Here is a 20,032-nt window from a genome sequence, read left to right on the forward strand (position 1 = left end):
GTGACACGGTCAAAAAAGGTCCAAGATGAGGTTTTTCTTTTTATCCCCTTAAATGGATAGGACAGAGTAAGGTTGGGAAAGAGGAATGAAGAGAGAGTGGGGGGGGGGGGACATGCATACATGGCCACAGGTAAGATCGAACCCCGGCCTCTGCTGGTTGAGGCCTTGCCCCGATTTGTGTGCAATTAACTAATACTTAAACTTAAAGCAAAAGGTAGTGGTCAATAGATAATGTCGGAGCTGGAGATAGCGACAAAGACCATGGAAAAGAGTAACGGAGGTAGTTGATGAAAACTTAGAGAATGGATGAACTGAAGCGGCTGTCTTGTTTGTTTGTTCTGTACAACTGTATAAATGTGAAAATATCAATTTATGAATCTGTCCAACGCCACAGCCTCTTATCTCCACCGTATCAACGTCTCGAGACATTATTCAGCAGTCTTCAGTTAGAGGAGCCAGGTGAACTCAACGTGCCGACAGGAAGCCGCAGCTCCTCGAGCACATCAAGCACTTTTCCTGACTCATGTGTGCCAGACAACCAGCCGTACGGTTCTTTGACAGTCCGGCACCAGATAACATCAGGTCCTTCCTTAAATGTTTCAGCTGTGCAAGGCTCTTATATCGTTTTTTTTTTTTCTTATAGCGGCTCCATCCACTCAGACAACAAGCTACCCACAGCAGCTACACACACACACACACACACACGCACACTACCCACACTGGTTGGAACAAACACAAACTCACCACCTCACCAAATGGAGACAGCTGTTATCAAAACTCTTTCATCTGCTCCAGCGCTCTGCACAACTCACACACACACTGCTACTGAGGGAGTGTGTTCGATTCTATCACACACGCCGACGATTTCTTTATCGCAACTTTCATATTCTGTCGAGCTATGTTTTAGAATTATACTCTGTAGTCTGCTGCGTGTGTCGTGTGCCAGTGACAGAGGAGCAGGATTTTTTACCCTTCCAGCAAACTGCAGTGACTGAAAGACCAAGAGGTCACACCATACATAGCATGTAAATTCCACTCAACTCCTGAGCCCAATGCACTGTTCCACTGATTAATGGGCCCGGAGGCACATGTGTGGACAGTTGTTCTTCATGCATGTTACCATAGTTACATGCCTGTTTGCGATGGCTCCTCTGGATCTCTCAATTGGCAAGAGAACAGTCACAACAGCAACAACAATGCCAGTACATCTGCGCCACTTCACTTGTTGCTTAGGAGTCGGTACTCACTGCTTTGGACGTTTACGATGCCAGTGGAGTTGTCCTTTCCCAGCGGGTTCTCCACCACACATGTGTAATTCCCAGAATCCTCCAGTTTTGCTTTGCTGATCTGGACTCTGGAGTTTTTCCTGTGGGAGAAAAACACTCGCACAGCTGAGTCAGGGGAATCGGGGCAGGGAGGAAATAGCATGGAAACGCAACAAGTGGAAACACGGGGGACAGGAACAGGCAGAGCACAGGGCAAGCAGCAGCGTGGCACAACCTCTCTGCTTCCATACACGTGTAATAACTTTCGTCTGACGCCAAATTTGAAAGAGAAAAACATCTTACACAAACAGAGCAGAGGAACCACAAGTGTAGCATCTACACAGTGTATCATCAAAGAGGTTCCACTGGCAGCACTGTGGTCTAAGGAATGTTACAGGATAAAAGCATGATGATAAGTTGCCTCTATTATATTATGATTAGCCGTCCTGACTGAGAGAGAGTGGACCATGGATGCATTAATTGGCTGGATACTGTGGCACCACTCACAATGCTGCCAATTTACCCTTTTGCCAACTGTGGCACTGCAACTAAAATACTGTACAACCCAAAAAGCATTTCCCCCAAAATACGACTCTCATGTAAGAGATGTCAGTAAAACTTTTGACCGGACAAACTACAACAAGGTCCATTATAACTCTCTGTGTTATTAATGTTTAAGTGTAAATATCCTTTTTATTTTGTCATATATTGTCAGGGCTGTTTTTTTTTTTATCCAAAGGAAAGTCTTGTATCCAGTTCAGATAATACATCCATGGAACCCTATTAATATTCTAATTTCATTTCTGTATTTATGAGGATTTTTAAATGACTTTCAAACGGCAGCTTTCTCACTTTCTTTTCATCTCACACAGCCCGTGTAATGTTTACAGGACACGGGTGATTTGTACTCACTGGCTGTTCCGTATTTTGATTTTCTTGTTTTTCTTCAGCTCGTTGCCATCTTTGAACCATCTGTAGGTGGGGAGAGGGTTCCCCGTGGCCTCACACTTTACTGTGAGCCGTTTCCCCTCGTCCACTATTATTGGATTCCTCATCGGTTTTAACTTTGGAGCCGCAACTGAAAAAGACAGAAAGAGAAAGAAAAAAGACTTCAGGTTATTAATCACAACAGACACAAACTTGATTGTAGTTCGGTTCGCGATATATAATTGCGTGTTTTAGGAGAAAGCGTGAGAAAAAGCGATAGAGCCGGTCATCATCTCTGTGGACCGAGCCAGCAGCTCTCTCATGTGACCGCCAGATGTTGTCACTAGAGACGTGATCAACTCTGCCTCAGACTAATAAACAGGACAAATTTCACTGTGACTTTGCTGCAGTAAAAGCACCTGAAGTAATATTTAACATCACGGCAAGATAACCAAGATTAATAAGAAAAAGCTTTCATCACAATTCTTTAATCCCCAGCAGTACTTAAGCAATACTGGAAACCAGTTAAATTGTAATACAATTTTAATCAAATTTTTTGTATATATTTTTTTCTTTATTCTACTTTTTAATCTCTTTAATTTTCTTGAAATTTGCTTTAAACTGTACTTTCTTATTTTAAGTATATTTCTTTTAATTTCTCTGTGTTGTTTTTAATGTCTCTGTCGAGCACCTAGTATCTACCTCTGTGTGTGAAATGTACTTCATAAATAAATAAAACTACCTTGCCTTACAAATTCTAAAAATGAATTCACATTCTTTTTTTAAACAATTTTAATATTCTAAAGAGTACGTGCATATTTTATACTCCGTTGTTTGTTATATGTTATGTTTAAGATAAATAATCATCGTCTTGGTGATAAAATAAAAAGTGATCTTTGTCCAAACACACACGTACACATACATACAACAGACTCACTCACCAATACTCTCCAGCTGACAGCTGCACACATGTTTAGGAGAAGACTCATGCGAGGCGGAGCGAGACGGGTGAACAAGGGTCAACCGGGGGCTGGCCAATATGCAACCCCCCCCCTTGTACACACAAACACACACTGACTCCCTCTCCGACATTTACATTTTCATGCCTAGGCTGACCTGAGCAGCCCTTACAAATTACAGCTGTTTGCTGTGCATCACCTCTGGAGTACGACGGCACAATCAAAGCAAACAAAGTACGACAAGCACAATGCCAGGTAATGACTTCAATTAAACAGCCAAATGCAGGCTGCACCAAAGTTATCCCCCGATGTCCTTTTCTTTAAAGAATGTCCCACTTCACTGACCTGGTAAAGACGACATGTCTGCACAGAGAGAAAACCCCCAATGATGCAGCACTTTTCCCCGTCTGTGCAGATTTAACATTTTCCCGCTTCAAGTAAGCAAATGACAATGTGATGTCAAATTTGTTTGACCGCAAGATGACGCAAAAACAAGTCAACGGATTTCCACGGAACTTAATGGAGGGGTGTGACGTGTGTCAGGGAAGAACTCACTACATTTTGGTGCAGATCCAGGATTTTTTTTTTCACTTTCTTAAACATTGCGAGATTGATTATCCAGGGAATAAGGCATGGATCTTGATGGAAAAAAAAATCGGACACATTTAGGGAACTGATGACAATGAGAGTGTGCAATTTGGTGAGGCTTCATTGGATTTAATGTGACTGTTTGGCCTGAGTGCCTGAGCTTGTTTGTCAGTCAGCAGAAACCACTGGTGCAGATCGGGACCAGGGGGCACATCCAGGATTTTTTTACCACTTTCTCTAACGTTGTTTTTTTTCAACATTTTTGTTGATTTCTGAGAATTTCATGGGGAACGATATTTATGAGTGTGTGTAGTTTGGTGCAGATCCAAATAACAATCTGGATCTAGTGAATTGAAATGTGGTTTCGTAACGGACCTTTATTGTTATGCACGCCTCGAAGTGCTGTTAAAGTGGATTTCTGATCCTCAACCACATACACGAGTTCATGTACAAACAGCAGCCTGTTGTTCAGCCCTGCCTGTCCTGCAGGTGTGGACATTAAAGAGCTCCATCTACAGCAGCGAGTGTCTCCTGCGTCTCACGCTGCTTCCTCTCGTCTGAACAGACACTGAAACACTGCTCTGCCTCCTCTGGTCACATTTAGCACTGATACTCCTGACAGGAGCCAGAGGTCACAGCTGCATGTGTCAACCATGGATCCCTTTGGAATAGTGTACACCCATTTTTGTCTGTTTTATTTTAGAAATATAGATCGTAATTAGCTTGATTTGTGAAGTAATGTCAAAGAGCCCCTTCACAGATATATTGATGTTTACTGATATTTTTGCCAACTTTAGTAATGACAGTCTTTGACTTAAGCAGCATCAATTTTAGTTCATTTAAAAAAGGCACCAATGACAAATTTGGAAATACAAAGGCAAGTCTCATTCAAAGCAGGCGCGACGATTCCAGGATACTGAACAGCACTGTCTGACGTACACTTTGAGCTGATTTCCACTGGAATCAAAGACTGCGAAATGTCACATTTAAAATAGCTCATAAACGAGACACAGATCAGTGGAAAAACAAGTATTTTTAGTTCAATCGCGGCTATTTGTTACTAAAATTATTTCCGAGCGAGTGGTACAGTGGACTTTTATCTGCGAGTGCGGCTTCCTGTTGGAAAATGTGAGTGATGATATTCGTGGCTTTTGGAAAATAAAGACACAGGGCGGATGTGTCGCTGCACCATGGAACTTGGTGGCTTTTATTAGCTTATTTTTCAAGATGGATCTTTGTGCTGCAATACTGCCGCCAAAGGGGTCCGGACATTGAAGTTAAAGTATTATATAGGCTGAAAATATACTATAGTATAGGAGCCATACAAAATCACCTCTACAAGTGGTGTGTGTTTATCAATAGCCTCTAACAAGCCCATGTAAGAAGCCTCCTGATGTTCCAGATGTTCTTCATTAAACACTCTCTGTTGTTTAGCAAATATAATGTTCAGATTTAATCATCCTGAAAGGGTTTACGATAAAAACAAAAGTATAATCCCATTAGAAGCAACTCTGCAAGTAGTGTGGGTTTATCAATAGTCTCCAACAAGACCATGTAAGACGTTTCCTGATGTTCCAGATGTTCTTCATTAAACATTTTCTGTTGTTTAACATACATAATGTTCCGATTTAACAATTTACATTAAAATCTAAACATTATAAAGGCTGAAAAAAACAGTATATTCCCCTTTAGAAGAGACTCTGCAAGTAGTGAAGGTTTATAGCCTCCAACGAGACCATGTAAGAAGTTCCCTGATGTTCCAGATGTTCTTCATTAAACACATTTTCTGTTGTTTAGCAAATATAATCTTCTTTATGGGACTTGATGTTAAATAAAGATCGGATTGCACAATGCCCTATGGTCTGCCATCACATGATCCCTGTGGTTTCACGTTACACTGGTTAATAATAACACACATTTGTATCACTGCATCAGTGGTACTGTCGGAAATGACTCAGGGTTTGGTGACGACACCTGTGTCATGTTAGCTTCATCGCATGTTTTCATAAACTGTAATTTGATAAGGAAACTTTTCTTTGAATGTAATTAGAAGAACTGATTATTGTTTTATTTTTTTTACTGCTGTATCGGATGACTTACAAAACTCGCGGAGCAGAGCAGCCTGTACGAGTCCAAGGTCCCAAAGCCTGCACAAGTGAACTACTGTACACCATCACCATGCACACTTTAAGCTCTGCTAGACCGGCCTCAGCACACTGCCCCGAGGAAAGCCTTGTCAGTCATAGTCAAGAGAACAGCAGGAATGAGGCTGCAACATTAAGAAAAATGTTTAGTACTTCGCCTGGACACGGGTCAGTCCCTGCCAAGCAAATTAAACAAGCTTTGTCTTTGCCTGGAAACGTTACAGGAACCCGTGTCTGCACTTCTCATCAGCCCAGCGGGCCAGATGTGTACTGGGTCTGCTCCATCTACAGGATACAGTCCTAATGAAGACACAGGAGTCCATCAAGGCTGTGTGATGCAGATGTTTAATATCACACTGCGCACAGATTAGTCTTCGCATTCATGTCAAATAATGCCTGGACAACTTCAGTGCTCTTTTTTAAATGAGTAACACAAAGTAAATGAAGCAAACAAGTGGGTTAAAAGTCTATATTAACTTGTAGAAGTCACAAAAGACTGAGAGCCCGGGCAGTGATATAGTCGTTCCTCATGTCTGAAATGACAGATGAGCATCATGGACACTACTCAACTACAGTAAAAAATCCTGTCAACTGTAATTCCACTTACTTGCAATTCATGTTTTCCAACAAGAAAACAGAGCCACTATCAATGGAAATAAAACAATTTCTTAGAGACAAATGGCTATCTCATTTTCCATTGCAGCAGTGGAAAGAAGTGTCAGGCAGCAATGATAAACCCGCGCCCCAACAACAGCCTGATTCTCTCAGTTTGAAGCGGAGGGGCAGCTGCAGACATGGACTATAAAAACCAAATTTGAGAATAGAAGCCCATCCGGCGTGTCAACAGCTCATGCCTTGGGTAACAGTTGGAAACCCCGGCCCAGAAAAAGAGCTTCAAAAACAAAAGCAATTTGATGAATTAACAATCCGCCGCTCGTATTATTGAGTTAACATTTCTGTTTTACTTCCAGGAGCTTAGAGAAGGAATCCGAGGCATGCCTTTGTGTTTCCCTTCTAGACAAAGTATCCCTGATTACTCTGGTGTTATGTCACTTCACTGCACGTTGTCAAAAGACAAATTACATGGTGAGACAGCTCGAGAAATGGCTTTTGCATGTGGGAATGGTCTTAAGGCCCCGCACACTAGTCACTGTAACACAACATCTGTTCGGAGAGATCATTTCAACAGCCTCCCACCAGAACCAATACACTTCCACCGAATAATGATCCGGTACATTGTTTATATATGACTCAAATTGCTCCGCTTCTCTCTGACTGAACTCAATAGACAGGCTCCTATTACTTTTAAATTAATTGTTACTTTTCAAATTAAAAATTAATTAATAAATGCATGTCAAACTTTCATCATTCCTACTACTCTGACCCAGTCAACCAAAAAGTGTATTTTTTATATTTATATGATATTTTAGTACAATTACTGTATATTGATTTATGATTTTCTCACTTTTAATTTCTATTAACTTCACAATGAATTACTGACACTTTAGTGGTCCTGGTTTCTGAGCACATGGAGTCTTCATAGCTTTCTATAGAAGTTAATTGGAAAAGTTTGTGTTTTTGTAATCTTTATATTTGTTTTACTGTACAGTGAAAAGTACAAAATAACCACAGCACCTTCTGCCACCTATAGGTAAAATGATGTATGCCTGCTCGAACTACATCTCTGACAGTAAAGGTTTGAAGGACACTGAAGTGATGGAGGAATGTCAACAAGTACTGTATTTAAAAACAGATGTCTGTTTCCCTTGACAGTGAATTCAGCAGGAAGTGGCATGAGGCTGTTATAAATGAGAGTACTCTGGGTGACATATTTACTGTACAAGCAGCAGAACAAGCCTCCATTTACAGTTTGATGCCCTCGACATATCGGTGCCAACATTTGACCAACTGGCCCCGGTTGTTATGTTTCTCTGCCGTGGCCAAAGACCAGGTTTTCCTATATGTGAGTGAAGTGGCTGTTTTATTGTCAGTGATCTTGTACTTTTTGCAAACAGTTTTTGTTGTGGACCTGAAATATTCAAGATGCTGTAAAAGTAAAAAAAAATGCACTTGTATTGCTTTTACACAAACCTCTACAGATAACATGTCCGTTTTATATGTTTGGCCAATGGTTTCAGATCAACCAAATTTCAAACTGGATTACTGACAACAGTTGAAACAACAGTGTCATGCAGCAGCTCACTGTGTATGTGAAATGTCTGGATGATAGAACTGCTTGATGAGAACCTGGTACTGTAAAGTCTGGTACTCACAGTCAGCACTACGATGATACATAAGTACATTTCAAAGTTTTCAATGGAAAATATAATGAAATAATACAAGATTACTTCTTAGTTGCTATACCTAGTTTCTGATAGATGCTTTTTTGCAGTAATGTCACTTCCTATGAAGGAAAGTGCATCACTGTTGATTGTGTTCATGTTCAGGTTCGATTTCCAGGATATATTTTGTACAGAATAGTTACTGCTGTGTGGAATATTCCAACTGTGTCCAGATATACAAATGCTTCCTTGACATTTGCCTCTCAGTGGCAGTCACATGACTACAGACAAAGGGACATGAAAGTGTTACACAAGTTCTTTTCATACAATATTTGACAGTAAAAGTTTGTCCAATGAGCAATCATTTGGGTATTTACTGTTAGTGAAGTGATGAGGACACAATATTAAAATACAGGCTGGTGCAGGAAATTTGAAAACTGACGTTTCTGCGGAGTTGACCTGATCAAATACTGCATTAACCTTTAACAGTTGTGAAAGGAGAAGTCTACATCGGATTGTCCATGTTGTTTTGTTTCTGATGCTCAGACAAACACGGATATAGCTCGTTCTCATCTTACTTCCTCCCAACCTGGGCTTCACATTGGTTGACACACATTTATATTAGGGAATGGGAATATTGCTCAATAATGCTGTTATTTATGCACAGCCAGTCTAATTTACAAGGAAAAGCAATAACATGAGAGAGAGAGAGAGAGGGAGAGAAACGGAGGGACGGGGTAACCACGCACTAATGAAAACACACAAGACTCCAAGTTACACATCGGATTTTTTGCAAAAATGTGTCGGTATAGAAAAGTCATTATGTGATACAAACAGGGTGAACAGAAGTGGTCAAAAGTTGTCAGCACTGTAACAGTAAAGCAAACTTAAGTTTAAATCAGGAGCTCACATGACCCTGTCTACAAATGATGAATGTAGTCGTAAATAGTTCACCCTTTTCTAGTGACTACAGCATTAATACATTTATTGATTATGAGTAGAGTCTCACAGCACTCAGTTAAGGGAATATGGAGATACATATGGAAAAAACTAAAACTAAACTTAACCAGTGCTTTTGTTGGGAACTGCGGATGTTGTACACTTTGTACTCACGCTATCACCTCAACCACCTTCTACCAACTTAGAGCTGTACAGTTCTCACTTCAAAAACATAAAAACGTAATCAATATCCATGATTACTTTTGTCCCCAGAAAGTAAGACAATATAGTAATATGTCTGGTTGACTAACATGGAACAACTTTGGTTAACCAGCAATTATAAAAGTCGAACTTACCGATTCCTTTCAAATTAAAAGTTTGTCAAATTTTATTTTCATTTTCTTTGAGAACCACCTGCAAAAGACTTTGCATTTGCGTTTTCATTTGTGTGGTTTGCGTTTATATTTCAGACTTTATCACTGCCAGTAGAGTTAAAACCAAAATGTGTGCTTCTATGCACAAATGTCTCTGTGTCTTACGGGCATTCTAAAACTGTATGTATAGGTGTGTGTTTTTACGAGTGAAGATCTTTTAGCTGGGTTTCTGATGAGTTTTCCTATTACTAGTTGTTGCTAGTCGCAGCAATGCCAAAAAGCAATTTTGTATGAGCAATTACATGGAGCAAGAGCACACCTGGATTGGAGGCTACGGTTGACTGAGTCTTCACCACCACCTCCGCTGACTACCCGTCTCGATAAACATTGAATAATTTAAGAAGCTCTTGTCTTCCAAAGGTGTGGTAGGTGTTGGGTCATGATGAAAAAAAGCATCTGGCACACAATGAAGGAGTCAGCTCCTTACATCCGTCACTAATTATTACCACCCTTACTGAGCACGCAAACCCAGTCGAACAGAGAGGAACATGTTTTGTCTCGATGGTAAAAGTTTATGCAAATATGCAAACAAACGCATATTTCTTTGGTCAAGCAGACTCCACAGCGACTTCTAGCAGCTACTTGAAAAGGGAGATACAAACTATTACATGCATTACATCGTACTGATGACAGATTTGATGAAACGCCCGGAGCATTTTTACTCTCCTCTTCTTATATCACAAGAAAGATCACAAAGTTGCACAGTTTTTTCCCTCCCTCGAGTGTCTTCTCTTTCCAAGATTTTAGCCCTGATGTCTACGTTAGGGTTTGCAGGAGTTCTCTCCGTCTAAACCATGCGTCTGTTTCATTAAAAAAGTCATGAAACATTCCCAGAAGAGTGTCAACTTTCAGCCACAATACACATAGCTTCCCAAAAAAGAGATGTGTAGGGAAATCATCATGTGACATTGCAGCAGGGGTAAAACCCTGAATCAACATTTGGATATATTTTCTGGTCCGAATGCTGAAGACGTCATAGACAGTGACAGAACAATTATAGCCGAGGATTACCTGCTCTGAGGTCATCTCCATAAATAAATGTGCGGAACTAAGTTCTCTGGGAACGAGGGAAGAAGACAGTACCGTCTTGGTCCTGTGACGAAGGTGATGAGTGACTGACAGTTTAACAGCCTCAACGGATCACTCATTGAAATATATTTTTACACACATCTTCCACACGAGCACATGCGTACACGCACAGACACATTGTATAATGCATTATCCACAACACAGCCAATATTGCACTGGTGCCAAAAAGTTGAGAGCTGAAATGACAGCTTGAGAAACATTGTAAGTCTAGCAATTAATTAATGAATTGTTATGACAGCCGTATTAGCAACCACAGCCATGTGTGATGAATGAGTCTCATTCAAATACAAAATCCAGCAAGTCCTCCATTTTGAACACACCCCTGATATGACCCATAGGAGCGTCTGCTAAAATAGCGCCTCAGCAATGGCAAGAGCACCGTAGCTTTGCCATCATGATTCCAACTGTAAGCATGTGGCTAAGTCAGAGTTTAGTTTAAATACAAAAGCAGCTTGGGTAGCCTTTGCGAAAGATGGCTAACGATGGGTAACGATGGCTAGCATTAGGTAATCCATTAAGGTTAAAGGACCTAATGAGGACAGTCAGTTTAAAACAGTTGTCTTCTCCGTCCAAATCCCTCCACCCGAACCGTGTCCCAATGTGAACAATGCTCATATTTACTATGGCTATTAGAGGGCATCTAGGAATAAAACATAACTATAACAAGTTACATATCATAACAAGTCGCTTGTACAGATGTTAAATCAGCAGAGAATCAGTTCCGCTATGTCAGCCTTGAAAGCAATCGTGCAGGAACCAGCAAACATATAAAAACAAACCTAATCTTCAGGTCATTATGGTTTATTTTACGTGAACCTGTCAGGTAATAGTTTTGGGTGATAAAAGGGGAGAAAAAAAAATATAAAAATCGATATAAACAGTATAAAATCTTATACCACAGAAACTAACATGCAGCAAGTCAGGTGCTTATCTGTTTGCAAGTTGGCTTGCTTTGACGCGTAGACGACAAATAGGCTAGCATACTGTTCTAATGTATAGTTCTACACTTTATTTTTCAGTTTCTTTTACAGACCTGTTTTCATGTTTACAAACGATTACTTTTCAAATTTTGATAGATTTTTCTGATTAACCACATCTTTGATCAATGTGTCGTTGCTCACGGAAAATAATCTGGCAACATTTATTAAAGAGCCCAATCAGAGTGAAATAGTGCATGAAAGATTCATCCTCTCTGTTCCGTCTTGGCTGACCCATTTTGGAGCCTAAGGCTCTGAACACACCTAACATGGTGCATGTACTAGACACAACAGGCATCACCCATGAGCATGTCTTGATTTTGACCTACTTTAAAAGCTCAATTTTACAGCAGGTAAACTCATACTCTCGCACGGGTTACCTATTAACAGAGTTTTGTGATGAATCAATAATGAAGCTCAATAGGAAAGTAATGACCCCAAATCAAAATTTCACGATACATGTCAGCGGGCACATGTATTAACAAGGAACAGCAGCAAAGACACTGACAATGCATATCAATAAACACAATGTGTATTGATAAAATTCAATACTTAGGCAAGACAAGCACAGTTCATTGACTCTTTTGCCATTTTGTGAGAAGCAGAGTAAAAATACCAGAGTATACTCATCACTCACACACACTTCTTTTCTGTGTTTACAGCAGATGTGCATGTTGATTAACAAAGATGCCAAAAAAGCGTTCTGCAACTATTCTTTGTCCAGTGTGGTTTGGGGAGCTGTTTATCTTACGTGTTTATAGATTACAGTCAAACATGGAATGGGGATCAGTAATTATTTATATATTCGACTTTGCATGGGTAATAAAACAAGAAAAAAAGCCACAAACACGAGCGCCAAAGACAACAAGATTAGCACATGTGTGCTGAAAAAAGACGCTGTTATATACAAGGCCTGCAAAGCATCTTCTACCAAACAAATCTTTGCCAAACCCGGTCTCGAGGGCTATCTGCTGGAAGCTGACTGGTGACATCAGCAGGTACAAAATGGCTACCCACATAAAGAGATGCTGGGTAAGATAAAGTATCTGATCAAACACAGATTGAGGGATAGTAGCTCCAGTGATTAACATGGTATTGTCCTCAAAGTGTCATTAAAATGGGGGTTGGGCTTCCCCATGACCTGAGGTCAAACTACAGTGACATGCTGTGGCTTGTAGGATCCACCACTGAGCAAGCACATTGCTACGTAAGTTACTGAAAGACTAGCAGCTCCCATGCTCCTCTGAAGTTAAAGTATCTCCCAGAAAATTGTTGGATGACTTACCAGAGACACTGAATTCAGATACTCAACTGTTGAATTATTAACCCTGTCAAAAAGTACGTAATGAGATATTGTATTCTCTTTCCCCAACAATCACCTTTATGATAAAACCACTAAAACGTTCTTTTCCAAACGTGGGACATGTACCGGAACGTCTGTGGAGACATGATCATGCTATAAATCAACAAACACCTTCAAAGCACCACTTAACAGCCAGTCATTTGTTTTCATAGGGCTCAAAATACAACTGTGCTTTGGCTCTGTGAGGTGCCGGCTTTAAAAAAAAAAGAAAAAAGAAGAAGCCTCAGTTGATTTTTGAACACAAGTCATATCATTTGACTTCCCTGCAATTCCAAAGTGCTGCCAAAACCAGATGTGCCTCTTACACCCTGTCCACATTAGGAGACAGATCCATGTGACAACCTGGCGGCAAGCTTTGACAAGCCAAGGGGATACTTACTTGGTCCCACACTTCCGTAATACAGAAACACAAACGTAATCTCACCGTTTTCCCTCCACGTCTCTCTCCCTCTCTCTCTTTCTCTCTCTTTCTCTCTGTCTCTGTCTCTCTCTCTCTCTCTCTCTCTCTCTCTCTCTCTCTCTCTCTCTCTCTCTCTCTCTCTCTCTCTCTCTCTCTCTCTCACACACACACTCATAAATGTATACCCATACATACAAAATGCTACACCGAAACTCCCTTTAAGTTACATTTACCTTTGGTGGGATCAGCCTCTTTCTCCTTTTGTCCTTTCTTACCCCCCTTCTTTCTCCCTTTCCTATCTTTCTTCTTGCTCTCCGTCATTGCTGCCAGCACAAAGTAAATCCTCTCACGAAAAGACAGAAAAGAAAAAAAATACACAGGTAGTCCTACTGGGAACGTGTGGCAAGTGGGCACCACCAGACTCTGAGCCTGTTAGAGCGCCTCTCCTCCTATATAGACTCACACCAATCAAGTACAGCAAGGAACCACCTACTCACAGCAGGGCAGAGGGAGAGAGAGAGAGAGAGAGAGAGAGAGAGAGAGAGAGAGAGAGAGAGAGAGAGAGAGAGAGAGAGAGAGAGAGAGAGAGAGAGAGAGGGAGGGAGGAGAAAAATAGGGAGAGAAAGGTAGAGAGGCACTTCTTAAGAAACTGAGAGGGAAAAAGTGAGAGAATACAGAGGGAGGAAGGGAGGGAGGAAAGAGGGAGGGAGGGAGCAAGGCATTTCCCATTGCTTTGAGGCAAGCAACTGTTCCCGTACTGGATCTATCAGATAAGCAGTGGCTCTTCCAGGCCCTGCAGCCACGACTGAGGACAGAGAGAGAAACTGGTCCCATGGAATCCAAAGAAACTCTGAGGTTGGCCCATGCATGCTCCCCGGCCCCCCGCTCGTAGCCAACTCTTTTCTCCTCTACGGCGCGAGCATCTTGTCCTTTGTAATGACCCGTGCAAAAATGGAGCGAGAGCAGCTAAGTTGTCCCCTCTGCAGCGCTGACCCCACCCAGATAATTCAGGCAGAGACCTGCCTCTGCCAGGTTGATGTCGGGGGTCCCAAAACACCTGACATCTGGTTCACATTTGCCAGGCACAGATTCAAAGGATAATACGTGTAGGGGAGCTGCGTGTGTGCTGCCTGGATGTCAGATTACAGTGTGTGACATGCTATTTTTTGCAAAATTACAAATAATCATCTTTGGCTTCCTTCACTGCTCCCCTTCCTCACCTGTTTCGTCTGTCAGTTCCCCTTTCAGCACTGCAGACAAGTCCCAGCACGCCTGTGGTTGTATCTCTCTCTTGCACTATCACTGTTAGCGAGGTGTTATCAATGTCCATGCAGCATTAAGAATTTAGAGCCACCCAAACCAGCTTTTGTTCTAGATTTATGATACTTGAGAGATGTGCAAAGACATTTTTTTTTTTTTACTTCTGATAGGTGAGAAGGCATCTCAACTTTCCTTTAGGGCTTTTTAACAAATTCAGATGGCGGTTTCCATGCACAGAGAAAAAATAGGGCAAAGGGAGACACATGAGATAAAGGCAAGACAGAGCTGCCAGCAGGGGCAGTCAAAAAATTATCTAAGTACCAAACGGCTTCCTGTCTGACTTGTATACAACAAGACAATATTTTACTCAGGTTTATTCGACACAATATCTATTGCAAACATAACTACAACAAGAACGCTGCAGCTAATCTGTTTATTTTCCTTTGACAGAGCCGCAACTGTGACTACATGATGATTGCAGCATTATTTTAAGCTGCCGTATCAGTGTAAGGTTTTCTAATTTCATGCTCACTGAACCTCACTGTCCTGCTAAGTGGCAGGAAAATAAAATACGTTCAAACAACAGTGGAGTGACTCTCAATGAAACTGGTGTGTTCAAAAGGAAATCTGGAGATGAGTCATCTGTGGGGCCCTCCCGAGGTTTTTCGCACTCCAGCCCTCAGAGGATTCTTGACGTTACATGGGAGGAGGTGTCAGCGGCAGGGATTGGAAGGGGGCAGCAGAAGGGTCATGTCTTAACAGGTCAGCACACCCAATAGCACAAGTCTCATCTGTGGGCAAGAAAACGCCGGAAAGGTCAAATCAAGGCCAAGGCTCGACACGTCAATCAGGTCCAATGTGGTGTCTTTCATGAAATGAACGGCACTTTCCTCTCTCGGCTCCTCTCGGCAGTTGTTCGCGATGATCTAATCTGTCAGCGGAGGTAACTGAGGACCGGCAGGGGCTACAGTGTGTCTGAGAGCTGCTGCCCTACAGCCCTATCTCCCCCCAATCTCAACACTCACTTCCTCCTCTACTACTCGACAAGATGAGACTCGCTCCCAGGGCCTGTGTGTCTGTGGGTGGGCATGTAGTTTATGTATGTGTCAGAGAGGCGAGTATCTGTGACGTAGGGACAAAAGAAATGTGACTTTCAGGTTGATTGTGTATAGATTTGGAGCAAGTTTCTGTTGTTCGGGCGCCTCTCGGTCTCATTTGTCAAACTGCTTTTTCTAGAATCCCACGCCAACCCCGGTCTCCAGGAGCTGATGCCTCTCCCCAACAGGAAATGTGTTTTTAAGGAAACCTCATCTCTGGCTGGATGACGTTCAGATGCAACATCATTTTACGATGAATGAACATTGCTAACAGCAGCAGAGTTGTCAGATCCTGTCCTGAGTCATATCTGTTGTTAGGTTTAGGCAAGAAAAGCACTTTGGTTAAGTTAGAGAGGCAGATCATTGTATTGGTTAAGTGTAAATAAACACGTTTGGTCGGACGTCAATGGGAATATTTTCTGTATTAAACGAGACCACGATCGTCACCCAAACATTAACCAAGAGATAACCACAAAAAGTTTAGAAATAGTGTGAACAGCACTATGTCGGGAAACATTTTACTGATATGACGTACTGTATGTGGCAGCGTATTTGTGACGTCAACAGCATTTCTTCACTGTGGATTGAAAACATATTAACACGATTGACTTTTATAGAAGCCAGATTTGCTGCTGCAGCTCAGTTCCATAGAAACTTAACTTTTACGAGAGACAGTGGTTTGTTCACACAGGGCCATACAAGTTGCAAATTGGTAATAACTTGCCCCTGTACCTCAGCTAGTGTAATAGTGACTTTAACAGTGGCTGACATGAGTTATAAGGGCGTACGGCGCATGACGAGCATTTTAGCTCTGGGAGAACATTATCGGGACCGAAGCTGCTGCTAAACTACGAACAATTTCTAAATGCAAATATATGTTTATTTATAGTAACTTTTTTTAATCACTGAGTTACATACAACATGGATATGTGAAAATTGAATGCAAATACACATGAAAGGGGAGGAGGGAAGTTGTAGTTTTTTCCACAGGATTGTGTGATGCGCTCTGAACAGGGTTGAGCTTCTGCGCTGTATTTGACATTGTAGGTAAACACCGAGTCTTTTTTTCCCGGACACAAATATGGTCATGGAAATGTGCGTCTAAATCTCCTTCTCTCTTTTTTTTTTTCCTACTCTCCTTGAAAGCATCTGCTGTTTTTCAACAGCCGTGGGCCGTCCTTGGATCAGGGTCTGGAGGTGGAGGGGCACAGTGGGCCAGCGTGGGAGGAGCATGACTTAAAGATCACATCCCAAAAAAAAGAAGTTCTGACATGGATCCTCTGTATGTCCTGCTCATAAATGCCTCACAGGCCCCATCTCCGCCTGCCCCCTAATCCCTCCTGGCTGCTCCCAGAAAAAGGGGAGACAGCTTCCCCGTATGATGGAGTTGAGCAGCTCTCTCCTAACAACAGCATACCTGCACATCATCACGTTGATGCCGCTCAACAGCTCAACCGCTCAACCGCAGTCCTGCCCTTTCACAGGCACGGGGGTTTATCTTTTTAGACATAATGGCTTTAAACAGCCATTAGGGTTATGTTGTTTACATCTGTCTGCCTTTTTGCCAACAATGTGTGTATATGTGTGTGTGGTGGGGGCGCTTAAAGTGGGGTATAGTGCCTGCTTTTAACACACATCTGTAGTCGTTACTCTCAGAGATGAGACAAGGGCAGGGAAGGAGAGAGACGGAGAAACAGGAACAAAAGAGGATAAATTGCAAGAAATGGAGCAGGGGACGAGGGAGGAGAGGGAAGGACAATGAGAAGAAAGAGTAAAAGAGGCATTTGGGTGTGAGAATGTCCTCTTCTTCTTCAGATGACAGAAAACAGCCCCACCTGCTGAGGTTCACCTCTTCACAAAGCATCTGCTTCCTCAGCTGACCACGCACTGAGGTGTGTTGCTGTTTGATTACTGAAATAAAAACCTGCTCATCCGGCTGTTGAGCATAAACATGATCTGGCTGATGCTGCTTTTCATGTGTGTGATGTGTGCAGTGAGTGAGAGAGAGTGTGTGTGTGTGTGTGTGTGTGTGTGTGTGTGTGTGTGTGTGTGTGTGTGTGTGTGTGTGTGTATGTGTGTGTGTATGTGTGTGTGTCTCTCTGAATGAATGACAGGCAAAAGATGAGAAGAGTGTGTCGAGACGCTGAGGACTTATGTCACTGGGCGGGCTGGTGAAGTCCCCTTGAGGGGAGACACGACACGAATCAGAGCCGGTGACATGTGGAGGCCCGAGGAAGGGGCTATTTCCTCAAGGTCAGCGGTGCCAAGGTCAACGGAGATTCCAAATCTGAGTGTTACTAATGACTGCTGAGCAACAGCTGAGATCCGGATCGCACAGCGAGACCAGAAATCACACCCGCCGCCTCATTCACAAACGGATGATGCATTTAAAATCATGCACGGCTGGTATTTACAGAGAGCTGCGAGAAATCAAGGAGAAACAGCAAGAAAGAATTTAAGTGTTAAAACAAGGAAGTGATCCTGGGTGGATTCGGCTCTTTGACGTTTCCGCAGCACATAGCTGTCACCATGGTAACCGCAGTCTTAAGGGTAGCAACTAGAGTGTGTGTGAGAGAGAGAGAGAGAGAGAGATGTGGAAGGGCGGAGTGAGGATGAGACGGCGAGAGAGGAACAAGAAAGGATGCGAGCGAGAAAGTAGGAGATAATGTGTAAGAAATACAATGGGAAGACAAGTGGGAGAGGTGGCACTAAAAAGACAGGAGCGCAACGGAGAGAGAGAGAGAGAAACTGAGAAAAGGAGTGAAACAAAAGAAAGGCAGAGAGGTAACCATTGAGTAGCTGCAGCCTGGCCACTGTATTGCTCCATAAGAGAGATGTCCATGAGTAAGCCGGTGCCAAGCCTGCTGGGAAGCACTGCAGCAGCATCTTGGAGAGGGAGACATGACAAACATCAGCACTGAGCATGCTCCACTCTCAAGGCCACTGAGAAAAGGAGAATTCAGCTCTTTAGCCTCTCACTTTGTTAACTTCTCCAGCTCCGCTCCAGCCTCCGTGTGGCACTGCGCAGCCCGCGTGCTCCACATCCCACTGCCTGCACCTCAGGTGTGGCTCCGCAGTGGTCAAAACCCCACCAATGTGCCCGATAACCCATCGATCTACGATGGCGAGGGGGCATCTTCCCCCGCTTACGGCCACGCTGACTCATATTGTGACAGATTTGATTGGGGCTGAGAGGAACAAGACATGAGCATAGCAACTCATCAGCCAATGGGGCATGATACTGCAATGACAGGCCGACACCACAGCAGGCACCCGCGCACACACACACACACACACACACACACACACACACACACACACACACACACACACACACACACACACACACACACACACACACACACACACACACTCAGCCCCTGTTACCAGATGTGATCTCTGCACCTCCAAACTCTTACTGACAGTCTTTCCTTGTCTGGGCGGCTGCCAGAGGTGCACCCTGGAATGACAGCCATACATTTGTGTCAGAGCTACAATTAAGCCGAGGTTGATTTATCTCATTTCATTTTATTGCCCTTTATGCTCGTCCTGCAGTCAGACATAACAGACACACCCACACAGAGCTACTATTGTGCGCTTCTTGTTTCCTGCGTACAAATTTATGCCTCTCTTTGGCACCAGTCACGGTTTACGTGATGAAGTGTGTGGTCATGTGTGTGTGTGTGTGAGTGTGTGCCAAAGGCAAAGTTAGTGTGTGTGTGTGTGTGTGTGTGTGTGTGTGTGTGTGTGTGTGTGTGTGTGAGGGTACAGTGTAGTTGGAGAAGAAGCTGTAGAGGATATCAATTGCCACTCAACTTCCTCTGGGGCTAAAGTACTGAGCGCTGTAAAATAATTTTCTGCTCGCCGATGACATCGCTGATACCACGTCTTCACTTTCTACATATCTTTCGCAGAGATAACAAATAGCCTCTCAATTGGACGATTATAGCTCATTGCATTGGTACTGAAATAGTGCAAATATTTTAATGACAGATGTTGTCTGAGCATGACTTTGATGATCCTCTTAGACAAAAATCCGCTCTATCTTCTTAAAGCCGTCTGATTGAACCTCTCGGCCCCGCTTTCCCCTTCTCTATTTTTTAAAAACGTACTTATTTTCCTGGAGTCTCTGTCCGTCTGTCTGTCTCTCGCTCGGCCTGTCTCCCTCCCTTTCTGTCTCAAGCTGAGAAAAAGAGGTTTGTGTGTGACTGCGAGCAGATTGACTTGAAGATAGAGGCTGGAAGCAGATCTCTTCCACCTCCTCATTCTGCTCCTTCTCTCCTGCTCTCACCCAGATGAATAGACAAA

General features: G+C 42.7%; 1 protein-coding gene across 4 annotated transcripts in view; it reads right to left on the reverse strand.

Moving 5' to 3' along the window:
• nrg2a (neuregulin 2a) overlaps window positions 1-20,032 on the reverse strand; it is a 73,895-nt gene that overhangs the window by 36,180 nt on the left and 17,683 nt on the right. For 3 of the 4 annotated variants that reach the window (XM_034607024.1, XM_034607022.1, XM_034607023.1), the window contains exons 2-3: window positions 2,178-2,343; window positions 1,248-1,366 (exon numbers count right to left, since the gene is read on the reverse strand). In XM_034607024.1, coding sequence (XP_034462915.1) covers window positions 1,248-1,366; window positions 2,178-2,343 — 285 coding nt within the window. Of the gene's footprint in view, window positions 1-1,247; window positions 1,367-2,177; window positions 2,344-13,600; window positions 13,819-20,032 lie in introns of those variants that run through there. The other variant, XM_034607025.1, reaches the window with a different exon arrangement.

This window comes from Hippoglossus hippoglossus, chromosome 14 (genome assembly GCF_009819705.1).
Source record: "Hippoglossus hippoglossus isolate fHipHip1 chromosome 14, fHipHip1.pri, whole genome shotgun sequence".
Taxonomy (NCBI): domain Eukaryota; kingdom Metazoa; phylum Chordata; class Actinopteri; order Pleuronectiformes; family Pleuronectidae; genus Hippoglossus; species Hippoglossus hippoglossus.